The sequence below is a fragment of the Myotis brandtii genome, unplaced genomic scaffold (assembly GCF_000412655.1).
Source record: "Myotis brandtii unplaced genomic scaffold, ASM41265v1 scaffold61, whole genome shotgun sequence".
Taxonomy (NCBI): Eukaryota; Metazoa; Chordata; class Mammalia; order Chiroptera; family Vespertilionidae; genus Myotis; species Myotis brandtii.
This window is the reverse complement of record NW_005370318.1, coordinates 3,109,730-3,122,416: the sequence shown is the minus strand read 5'-3', so window position 1 is coordinate 3,122,416 and position 12,687 is coordinate 3,109,730. Positions and strand designations below refer to the sequence as shown.

Genomic DNA, 12,687 nt, shown 5'->3' with positions numbered 1-12,687 from the left:
AAAATATATATATAAATATATTGTTATTGATTTCAGAGAGGAAGGGAGAGGGAGAGAGAGACAGAAACATTAATGATGAGAGAGAGTCATTGATTGGCTGCCTCCTGCATGCCCCACACTGGGGATCGAGCCCGCAACCTGGGCATGTGCCCTGACTGGGAATTGAACCATGACCTCCTAGTTCATAGGCTGATGCTCAGCCACTGAACCACGTCAGCCAGGCCCAAACCGGCGACCTTTCGATGCATGGGAAAATGTTCAACCAACTGAGCCACACTGGCCAGGGCCATTTCCATATAAATTTTAAGATCAGCTTGTCAATTTCTGAAAAAAAGCCAGCTGTAATTGTAATAGGGACTGTGTTGAATCTGTAGATCAATTTGGAAAATATTGTCATCTTATCAATATTGTGTTCTGATCCATGAATATAGGATATCTTTCTATTTATTTAGAATTTCGTTTTCTGTCAAAACTGTTTTATAGTTTTCAGTGCACAACTACTTGCACTTCTTTTGTTAAATTTAAACCTAAATATTCTATTTTTGATGCTATTTATATGGAATTGTTTTTTTAATTTTCTTTCAGGGTACTACCGTTGATTTTTTATAGAACATATTGTCTTTCCACCTAACAAAATTAACATTAAGTTTCTTAGTATTTTCTCATACTCTGTCCATATTCAGATATTCTCGGTTTGTTCATATTCAGATCTATATGTGGACCACATATTGCATTTGGTAATTATGTCTCTTAACTTTATTTTAATGTGGAGCAATCCATTTCTCTGTTAAGAACTTATCTTCTAGCCCTGACCAGTTTGGTTCAGTGGATAGAACGTTGGGCAATGGACTGAAAGGTCCCGGATTCGATTCCGGTCGAGGGCATGTACCTTGGTTGCAGGCTCGATCCCCAGTACGGGGCGTGCAGGAGGCAGCTGATCAATGTTTCTCTCTAATCGATGTTTCTAACTCTCTATCCCTCTCCCTTCCTCTCTGTAAAAAATCAATAAAAATCTATTTTAAAAAAAAGAACTTATCTTCTAGTTAACTTGTTGAAAAAGTTGGGTCAGGTAGCCTGTAGAAATATCTCACATTCTGGATTTGTTGGTCTGCTAATTCATGGAGTTGTCTGATTTGTGTCTCTGTCTCCCCTTTTTTCCTTTAATTGAAAGCTAGCGCTGAAACACTGGTTCTCAACATAGAAATCATCTCAGGAGTTTGTAAAGTAATGATTCTTGGGCCCCACCCCAGAGATTTTTATATAGGGCAGGGTCCTTAAACTTTAGCAGGCACCGAATCATCTGAAGGGCTTGTTAAACACAGATGGCTGGGCCTCATACCCAGAGAGCTTGATTCAGTGTTTGGGGTAGGGCCTGAGAATTTTCCTTTCTAACAAGGTCTAGTCGTTGCTCCTGCTGGTTCGGTGAACATACTTTGAGAACCATTGATTTGTCATGGATCTGGGCAAGATGTGTTTCAGAACTCTCTAAATGATATTAATGTGCAGCTTGGCTTGAAAACCATTGACCTAATAGTTTCAGCCAATAATGATCTTTGTCTGGATCTTTTATTTCATTAGGGCTTACAAAATGATGTTTTTCTATATCAGTCCTTCCACAGCATTAGCTGGAATTTTTCTTTAAAGAAGGACTTTTCAAAGGGATTATTTTAACAACCACTATTTAAATTTTAAAAGAAGCCCTTAAAATTAAATGAACGGCCTTGGCCAATGTGGCTCAGTTGGTTACAGTGTCATCCCATACACCGAAAGGTGGCAGATTAGATTCCCGTAAGGACACATGCCCAAGTTGCTGGTTCGATCCCAGTCAGGGAGTGTACAGTAGGCACTGATTGATGTTTCTTTTTCACATCGATGTTTCTCTTTCTCTCTCTCTCTCTCTCTCTCTCCCTTCCTCTTTCTAAAATCAATAATTTTTTTTATAAAGGGTTGAAATTAAAAAATATTAAATGAATGTATCAGTCCTCTTTCTAGGTATGCACACCTGGAAAAGAGATCAGAACAAAATATTAATAATAGCTATTTCTGGATAGTGAAATTATGTGTAATGATATTTTTTCAAAATTTCTAATGTGTAAATAGGCCCTTTAAAATCAGAAAAACAAACAAATATATGTTTGAAAAATAATTTCTTAAATGTCAAGTAAAATGAGAAAATTTCATCTCTCCAGAATACTGTATTTTTTCCTTAATGAAGGCATTTTTAGCTCTTCTTTTGAATAAACAGTGAGTCAATCTGTTTTTTACAGCCAGTACCCTTCACCTCTGGTGTTTGTTGTGCGTCTCTCTCACATTAACACCCCTTTGGCATTGTTCTGTCCTGAGGTTTTGAAAGAGTGAATGCAGAAATGTGGCAGGAGACAGTCATCACCACCATGGTCTCCTCTTTCATTGTTTGCCATGTTCCCTGGATGCTTCTGACACAAACTCTTCTCAGGAATGGTTTTCATTCTGAGAAGTCTAAGGGACTGAAATATTTGGTCCTACTCTTTGTCCTAGTGATTAGAATGTGAAATTTTCCATCCCTGGCAACAATCCAGGGGATTGGAGGAAGCAGTTTAATTTCTAATCTGTTTTCAGCATGTTGGAAGTTAATGAGCTGGGTTAGCAGTACCAGTGTTCCTCCAAAAGGTACTTCAAATAGCACAGGTTCACTCCAGTATAGTCCAGGCATCATCTCCCTCTTCAGTTCTTTCAGCTCCTCAAGCTACTTCTCCTTATTCCTAGGGCAGGCCACTGTCAGCACCTGTCATACCTAAGAGTGCTATACCGTTACCTCTGTGTCTCAGGCATTCATGTCTGTATCCCAGTTCTTTGTATGATGGCAGGTTAATAGTACCTGCTTAGTGGATGTTTGCTGAGTAACTTGACTTATCTAATTACTCACTACACATGGGACCAGATAGCGAACACTCCATCTGTATTCTTTCTCTATTTGTATTCACCCCTGTATGTGTGTTCTTACAGGCATCTTATTATAGAAAACTTTATCCCTCTGGAAGAAAAAAGTAAAATTATGAATAGATCCTTCTTTGATGAAGAGGAAGATCATTGGAAATTACATCCTATAACCAGACTGGAGTAAGTCACTATTGACTTTAAGTAGACTTTAAGGTGGGCAGGAGGGAAGGAATGTTGATAAGCTGGACTTGGCCAGAGGGGTATGGTAAGAACGCAGTTTCATTCATTTAAAGATGGAACCAGCTGCATCTCTGCTTTTGTGATGGCCATAGTTCCACAAGATAAAAGTTTGATGAGTACGGTATTAGGAACTGGGAGACTTTGTCACAGTGAACTAATGACCTTTCCTGAGTTCCTCATTTCAGCTTCCCAGCTGTCAAGTGAAGCAAGATAGGCCAGATGAGGGGCAGTACGCAGGTGTTATCTTGTGTGTCAGTCTGACACCGTTTTGAGAAGGACTCTCAGTATAAGTCTGGGTCCTGCTGGGAAAATGGAAGATGTCTGCCAAGGACACAGGGGTGGGGAGTGTTGACAGCTATGCTTCATGCCTACCATCTCAGACGGCAACTCAAGCAGAAAGTAGAAGCAGCTCCTGTGTCATTTCCATGTCAGCCCTCAATCCAGGGAGTCACTTGCTTCAGGTTCTCTTTAAGCAGGCTCAGAGTCTTCTGAGTGCTGGCTCCACAGGACCGATCCTGGGGCTGTGGACCACATGCCAGCCAGGTCTTTAACCACTGCAGTGCATTTCCAGGAATCAGCAGATGATGAAGCGGCCCGTCTCAGCTGTGGGATATAAGAGACCACTGAGCCAGCACGCAAGAATGTCCATGATGATTCGTCCAGAGGCCCGATACAGGGTGAGAAGATTGTTCTTGTCTTCCTCTCCGCTCTCTTTTAGAAGAGTTTAGGCACCGTTCTGCAAAGTCACAGAGTTTTCATCCTGACTCTTTCCAGAGGCGCCTGAGGAAATTTATATTAATGTAACAACATTTTAAAAATATATTTTTTTATTGATTTCAGAGAGGACTGGAGAGGGAGAGAGAGATAGAAACATCAATGATGAGAGAGAATCATTGATTAGCTGCCTCTTGCACACCCCACAGTGGGGATTAAGCCCACAAACCAGGCATATGCCCTAACTGGGAATCAAATTGTGACCTCCTGGTTCATAGGTCAATGCTCAACCACTGAGCCACGCTGGCTGGGCTTAATATAGCAATTTTAACAAATAACAAATAAAAAATAATTATAAATAAAAAGGTAAAATAGAACGAGATTTAGAAAAATCAGGACTAGGGAAGGAGGAGAGTATAAGCATCCTGTCCATAATGGCCAATAAATATTAACGATAAGTTTTTAAATGGCTCTGTGGGCCCAGCTGGTGTGGCTCAGTGGTTGAGCATAGACCCATGAATCAGGTGGTCATGGTTTGGTTCCTGGTTGGGGCACATGCCCTCATTATGGGCTAGATCACCAGTAGGGGGCGTGCAGGAGGCAGCTAATAGATGATTCTCATCATTGATGTTTCTATCTCTCCTCCCTCTCTCTGAAATCAATAAAAAATAAAAACAAAACAAACAAACAAAAAAATTTAAAATGGCTCTGTGAAGCCATAGCCGATTTGGCTCAGTGGATAGTGCATCAGCCTGCGGACCGAAGGGTCCCAGGTTCGATTCTGGTCAAGGGCACATTGGTTGCAGGCTTCTCTCCCTGGCCCGGGCCGTGGTCGGGGCCTGTGCAGGAGGTAACCAATCAATGTTTTTCTCTCACATCAATGTTTCTCTCTCTTTCCCTATCTCTTCCACTCTCTAAAAAGTCAGTGGAGCCCTAACCGGTTTGGCGCAGTGGATAGAGCGTCAGCCTGCGGACTCAAGGGTCCCAAGGTTCAATTCCGGTCAAGGGCATGTACCTTGGTTGTGGGCACATCCCCAGTGGGGAGTGTGCAGGAGGCAGCAGATCGATGTTTCTCTCTCAACGATGTTTCTAACTCTCTATCCCTCTCCCTTCCTCTCTGTAAAAAATCAATAAAATATATATATTTTTAAAAATCAGTGGAAAAAATATCCTCAGGTGAGGATTAACAAAAATGGCTCTTTGGGAAGACTGGGAAGAATGTTGGTGTCAGTGATAGGAGATGGAGATGTGTTAAAGAAGTTACGGTACTTCCATTTAACTTAATGTGGGTCAGTCAGGAAGTAATTGAAAGTGCCACAATTAAGACCTGTTTAATGACCCGAACATATTATAATACTGAATGAGCTATTTATAAGCATTTGCTGTGTGCCAGGCACTATACTCAGTGCTTTATTGCTTTCTCTACTAAACCCTCCCACCTACTCTATGCAGTAGTCCTTAGTAGGTAGCTGGTAAATGAAGGAACCAGGAGACATGATGTATTTTTAAGTTATAAAACAATTGGTTCTGCCAGTGTATATATGAATAAAAAAATCTGGGACAAAATATATCAAAATGTGAACTGGTTATCCCTGGTTATTAGAAGTACACTCAATTTAAATTATCTTCTTTTTGCTTATCTGTATTTTATAACTGTGGGGAACCTGTATAATTTTGATAATGAAAGGTTTTCATTTAAAATATATTTGAGTCTCCCTTGGCAGCCAGAGTGAAACAGATTAGAATTAGTTAGCTCCTCAGGTGCTGTCTTCCTGGCACTGAGTTATTTAAAATAAAACAAAAGCAAAAAAGATGTATTAGATGGAGTTTTATATAGTGGAAAATGAGTAATGTGTCAGACAGAATCCTCAGAAGCATTTTTATAACAGTTTCAGAGGGTGCATATCTTGCCGGTTATTTCATGTCTTAAGCCAAAAACATGCTTTTAAATCCTACAAATCAAATATGTAGATTTCCAGGGGGCAAACCTGATCCAGAGGTAGAATTTAAAGCAGTGGCATGCAGGTGTTTTTAGCAATAGACCCAATCCATTAAGAGAAATTTTAAGCAGTATCTCAATATATAAAATTGAGAAGTAAAGCCACTCCCTCTCCTCACCTTCTCCTCCCAGTGACCCCTCCTACCCACTCTGGAGTGCTGGGGCCTGAACTCTGCTGAGTGGGAGGAGCTAGAGGACAGGATGTGTAACCTGGGTGATCTTCTGATACGCATTTGCCTCGGTATGGGGGAGCTCAGAAAAGGCCCACCACCGGGTAGCAAGTGAAGAAATCCCTCCACAAGGCCAATTATGAAGCGGGCCCTGACTGATTATTCTTTTTATTATTTATTTATTTTTCCAAACTGATTTTTCGAATGTGGTTACATGCACATACACTACCACACACACACACACCATACCTGCCCTCTCCCCTTGGCAACCAAAACATTCATCAAAGCTGCCGTAGGTGGTGAGATTATTGGTGATTACTATGTTCTTCTTTATACCTTTTTGTATTTTTACATTGTCTTCAACAAATGGGTTTTACTTAATTTATTATTATTCCCCTTAGGCAGTGATGGCGAACCTATGACACGCGTGTCAGAGGTGACACGCGAACTCATTTTTTTGGTTGATTTTTCTTTGTTAAATGGCATTTAAATATATAAAATAAATATCAAAAATATAAGTCTTTGTTTTACTATGGTTGCAAATATCAAAAAATTTCTATATGTGACACGGCACCAGAGTTAAGTTAGGGTTTTTCAAAATGCTGACACGCTGAGCTCAAAAGGTTCGCCATCACTGCCTTAGGGTATAATACATGTTCATTGTTAAAAAAAATTTTTTTAAGGAAAATAGTGAAAAGCCTATAGAAGAAAATAAAAAGCATCTGTAATCCCACCAGGAAAAATGTTATAAAACTACATCACTGCTAGGCAGGAACTTGGTAGGCTCTGAGTAGCAAGCAATTTGCAGTTCTGCTTTAGGAGGGGGTCTCCTTTGCTTGTACTCTCTGTGTCTGATTGGAAACCAACCTTGCTGGTTATGGCTGTGCTTCTGCAGGCAGAAAACATTGTGCTGCTAGAGCTGGACATGCCCAGCCGGACCACCAGGGACTATGAGGGCCCCGCCATTGCCCCCAAAGTCCAGGCGGCATTGGATGCGGCTCTGCAGGACGAAGATGAAATACAGGTGGATGCATCATCCTTTGAAAGTACTGCAAATAAGAAATCCAAGACCAGGTGAGCGGCTCTTGATGACCTATGTTTTTAGACAAGGACAAATGAAAGTAGAGGGTGGCAAGAGTGCTTGTTTATCATAAAATGCTTTACAGGATACACCAGAAAATAATGCCATATTACTCCTGGGTTTATTCACTTATTACACAAATATTTATGGTTCTGGCATTATGCCAGGTAGACTGAATACCAGAATGCCGAATGTGCCTGGTTCCTAGTATAAGGAGCGTGTGTTCTAGTGAAACAGGGGACAGTTCTTTGGTCCCCACCAGGTACCAGGGACTTAATTTGGTGCTAAATTAGAAATTCTACCATATTAAATTCTGGATTAGAAGTTTAAGGAAACAACTGGGTGTAAAACCAAAAATGGAAGAAATTCTACCTGGAAACTTAATATTTTTTGCCACTTTGGAGAAGACAGTCAAAATTTGATTTAAATGGAGGAACAATGGCTGAGAATCAGAGTCCCTTCCCTGAGGTTTCACTCCTTGGTTGGCAGGTTGTGTTGGCCATGTGCAGAGGGTCGGGCTATGCCATTCTCATGCTTTTACAGCTGAAAGGCCATTGACGAAAGGGCACCTGGAAATGTTAATGGCACTTGGTGGGAAAGGAGTCTGATCTGTGCTGGTGACAGAGATGGGACATTTAATAATGTGAACATGTGCTTGACTTTTGCAGGCCTAAAAGCGGAAGGAAGTCGGGATCTTCCTCTTCTTCCTCAGGAACCCCTGCATCTCAGCTTTATCCACAGTCTCGGGGGCTGGTTCCAAAGTAAAGCCAGTTCCTGCTCTCCTGGGGTTTAAACAGCATTTGCCTTCTGAGAAAAGAGATGAGCAAATACCTGCAGAGAGGACTCCAGCCCAAACTCAGAACATTCCCCTGGGGAGAAGCGATGGCCTCTTTGCAGATTAACCAACTTAATCTGGCTGAAAGGTGCTGGTCCTAACCTGGCATTCAGCTCCTCTGGGCAATGTCCCTTAATTAGCATCTCAGATATGCATGGGTAAGGTAAAGTGCGATAGTCGAAGTGGAAAGCAAGAGGATGACCCGTGACCTTGCTTCCCTTCTCCCTTGCCTTCTCTCCCTTCCTTTCCCTTCCCTTCTCCCCTCTCCTTTTCTAGCCTGTTCTTTACACTGGGCTCCCTTCTTGTTGAACAATAGGGCAGAATCAGGAGTCACCTTAGCAGGACCAAGTCTTTAGAGCCTCAGGATAAAATAACAGTGAGGTTGAAAAGTGGAAGCCCTAGAACTTGAATACGTGCTTGTTCTTGTAGGTTGAAATGAGAAATCTCATTTGGATCCAAACCCCAGTGGGCATGATCCATGCTCCTCAGTAAGAAGGGGATCTATCTTTGGGATCTGCTGAATGAGGAAATGTTTTCCAAGGAAGCTACCAATTTCAGTCCTGAGGGATTAATGTTGGAAGCAGCAGAAAATCACATTCCCTTTGCCTCCTTGGAGAGTTTAGAGAAACAGCTTCTTTAAAAACCTCAAAACCATGACCATCCTGTCAAAGACATAAATCTGTAAGCTGATGCCATGTCCATACACCGTGTCATTTTACTCTTCATTTGTCACCATCTTTAGCCAAGCGTGTGTACTCTGAGCATCCTTCCTAGGCCCATCTGCCTCCCGAGCATGCTCTACAGTGGGCCTGTTTTGTGGGACAAGGGAGGCTGGCTCTGTCTTCTCTGTTTGGACATAAGTAGGGGGAATGAGACATATGGTGGCACTTTTGAATTCCCCACTTTGTCCCATATTTACGGAGAGAGCATAAGGGTACTAGGCAGATGCAGAGACAGAGACATGAGGCTCAGTGCAGTGTGAAGGGAAGACAAAGGTGGGAGCAAATGAACCTGCCTGTCTTCAGCTGAAACTCACCAAACCCTAGGATGGTGGCTCTCCCAGGCAGAACCTAAAGGGTGGCTAGGAGGTGCTGTGTGATTGCATAGGCTCAGAGGAGAGTTAGAAGTTCCCCGTTTACATATACTAGTTTGGTTTATAAGTTTTAGTTCTTTGTATTATTGAAATTCAAAGCTTCATTTTATGTTGGTCATTAGGTGAATGTTACTCCTTTTTCCCTCAAGAGAAACTCATAAGTGTGTGTGGATGTGCAAGCACAGTGGTGCCTATGTTCTTTGAGTGTGTCCATGTGTGTCTGTAAGAGAAAGACAGAGACCAAGAACTTGCCTGGTTTTAGAAATACACTAATGTACAGTTGTTGCCTTTGTCTGTATTAAAGGCCCATTGAATGACTAATCCAGTTGGAAGCACTCCCATGTGGGTGTCTGAGTCCATGAGCCAAGCCTGCGGGGCAGTGTAAGTCCCCAGGTCTGCCTCCCTGGTGTACCTTGCTGGCATGGTGCCTCAGGAAGGTGGCGACTCAGGTGGGCCTTGAGTTATATTTTTACTCAGCTGCTCAGTCCCCAGGGCACGTTTCTGGATCAGAACCTGTGGGAAAGAGGAGGTACCAAGTGCAATGTCACAGCATTCTACAAATGGAGATCTGTCATCTGGCAGCTTATCTCCTTTTTAGTTACTATTCTTTCTGAACCCAGGGTCCTTTTCAGTAATTCCCAGAACCTGATGGAGCCTTCCCTCATCTTCCTTGGGATCAAACCCTGCTTCTCTCTTATTTACTAAGACTTTACCAGTTTGAATAGGAACCACATGACCAGGTGGTAGCTTAAGATGGTTTTCTGCCAGTTACACCTGTCTCTTGCCCCCCATTTTTTCAAAGCTAGTATGAATTCTATAGGCTGCAAATATTCATCTGGCAAGTTTGAGAATTGAACACTGCAGATAACACGATACCTTAATACTGATGTCTCAAGGTGGCTATTCTGACCAAGGGTGGTTGCGTGACCATAGAGCTTTTCTAAGAAGGCAAAAGAAGAAAGCTAAGTTGACAAGCAGGGCTAGTGAAACAGCTTGCCTTGTACTCTTCTGATGGTCTGTGAACAAAGTGGAGGAACACCTGAGTGGAGGTGAAGCTGTCGCTTCCCAAGCAGTCTCCGGTGCTTTTCTTCTCTCACAGTGGATCCGATAAATATTTGAATAGAGCAGATAGCAGAACATAAGCTGCTGTGTTGGGCTCTGAATTGAGCCAAATGTGTGGAGGACCTCCCAGGCCCACTGAGGGACCAGGTTTCCTGTCTGTAGTCATGCTAGGATGTTCCAAGCCATCTGAGGGCCAGCAGCAGTTAGTGAAGTCTGGAAGCCAACCTAACGCTATCTAAGAAGATCATCTGAGAGAAGGAGTTTGAGACTGTGGGTGCAACCCTCATCAGGCGCCTTTCTGCTCTGATCAGTAAGAATGTATCTGGCTTTATATTTTAAAGTCACCTGTCGCCCAGACCCCTGGATCCAGAACCCAAGGCCAGAAATCATAGGCATGAAGCACTTTCTTAAGACTGACTTAACGTTGGATTGTTCCCTATTGAATGCCTGCCTGCATGCTGCTTGAATTGCACCACCCACACCTCCATGACCAAGGGCATCAGAGTTCTGCAGCTCAGGCGTGGGCCCTGGGCTGCTCTCTGCTTTTCCTGTCTGACTCTTGTAAGTCCTCCCTCACTGAATGTAAAATTGTTGCCAAGTTGCTGAGAAGTGTCAGTTCCCTGTTGTTAACATGGGATGTCAGTCCTGCCTCACACTTCCCACTAGAGGTCAAGGCTCACTGCAAGTCACACCTTGGGCCATCTGAACACTATCAGTGGACGAAAATGGGGCTATTAATATACTCTAAAAGCCATAATCAGAATGCTCAGAGGGAACTGGATAAGAACAGTGGGCCTGGCTATTGTCTATCTCACAAGGTTTTGTCTTGTACTGTTCAGAAATCTGCCACCTTTCTCCTTGCCCTTGTTTCTTGAATGAAATGCTTTTGAGGTTATTTATGAAATGAGTAATCCTGGTGCAGGAAGGAGGCAGTGGGCTTTATGGCTCTTTAGAGTTAATATTGATCTTGACCTTCTCTTTGGCTACCTTTAGACAAAGAACATGCCAATACTTGGGGCTCTAAGTTTTACAATTGATATTTATTTGTATCATCTCTTTGTCTAGGAATGTAAAAGTGATTCTAAACTAAGATGTGTAATAAAAATCAATCAGATTTATTGTACCTACAAAAAGGTGTCCTCATAAATGACTAACGTTTTTGAAAATGATATGCCTGTGGCTGATACACTGTCACTTTCTTTAAACATTTTAATTTTTCTAGTGAAAAGAGGGTGGGAGTGGAAATGAAGATTGAGTTGGAATGCTGGTATTTAAAAAATAGAGCAACAAGATAAAGGGACATAAAATGAAGCAAGACAGAGTGACAAGTAAGTGCTTCTCATGTTTTTCCAAGGAGGGTCCAGCCTAGGCAACAGCCATGACATGTCTTTTTAACGATTGTGGTGTGTTGTTTTTTTAATTTCTGTAAATGTATTATATATTATACTTTAAAATATGTGGGGGTATTTTTTACACAAAAATATTTTTTGTTATTTACCATCAGGAAAAAAAAGAAATACCAGAAATGGGCCATATGTTGGTCTTGTGGCTTCTCATATTCTCAGTTCTGCTGAAGTATATCCCTGGGGGGTTGTGCTTCCTGGTTGAGACGTAGGGACTGAGTAGAGAGGGCACAGACCCTGGCCTCTGTGCTGGGTCTGAATTCTGGTTGTGTCTGCTTACTAACCATGTGAGTATGAGGAATTTAATTTACCTCTGTGAATCTCGGGGTCCTTGCCTGTAAAATGGGGTGATAATCCCTGCCTTGCAGGACCATTGTGAGGATTAGCAATGATTTAAAGCAACAAGCACATAGTATGTGGACTAGAGCAGACATTTAAAATGTACTTGCTGCTGTGACAAGGCCCTGTGTTCAGAAGATACCATGAACAATTTGTATCCTAAGGTACTAGAAGCCAGTACTGGGCAAATCATGTTCAGAAAATCCTAGGCCTCTATAGAAAAGCTGGCATTTTTAAAAAATTGATTTTTTTTTGAGAGAGAGAGAGTAGAGAGAGAGAGAGAGAGAAATGGGCGGGGAGAGAAAAAGAAAAACATTGATTTGTTGTTCCACTTATTTATGCATTCACTGGTTGCTTCTTGTGTGTGCCTTGACCAGGGATCCAACCTGTAGCATTGGCATATCAGGACCATACTCTAACCAACTGAGCTACTCAGCCAGGGAAAGCCGCTAACTGTTTAACAAATATATGGTGAATACCTACTATGCGCCATGCTATTCTGGGCATTGGATATATAGATGTGGGCAACACTGACATGGTCCCTGAACTCACAGAGCTTGTACTTTAATGGGGAAGGAGAGACAGGATAAGTGTTAACCAAACACACACAAATGTATAATTACAAATTATGATAAATGCCATGAAGTAATATTATAGGATATTATAAGAGAATAACAGGGGCCTAATTTGGATTGGTGGGTAAATAAGAAAAGGGCTTTCTGAAGAAATGACATTTACAGTGAGATCTAGAGCAGCGGTCACCAACCTTTCGGACCTCACGGACCACCAGTGGTCCGCAGACCACTGGTTGGCGACCGCTTATCTAGAGAAC

At 42.1% G+C, this 12,687-nt stretch overlaps 1 protein-coding gene across 1 annotated transcript in view; it reads left to right on the top strand.

Moving 5' to 3' along the window:
- The window catches only part of KIF3B (kinesin family member 3B), a 17,448-nt gene extending 6,166 nt beyond the window's left edge, over positions 1–11,282 (top strand). The window contains exons 5-8 of the mRNA XM_014550697.1: positions 2,986–3,099; positions 3,731–3,836; positions 6,938–7,116; positions 7,792–11,282. Coding sequence (XP_014406183.1) covers positions 2,986–3,099; positions 3,731–3,836; positions 6,938–7,116; positions 7,792–7,888 — 496 coding nt within the window. The 3' untranslated portion in view covers positions 7,889–11,282. The remainder of the gene's footprint in view (positions 1–2,985; positions 3,100–3,730; positions 3,837–6,937; positions 7,117–7,791) is intronic.
- The last annotated feature ends 1,405 nt before the right edge of the window (positions 11,283–12,687 follow it).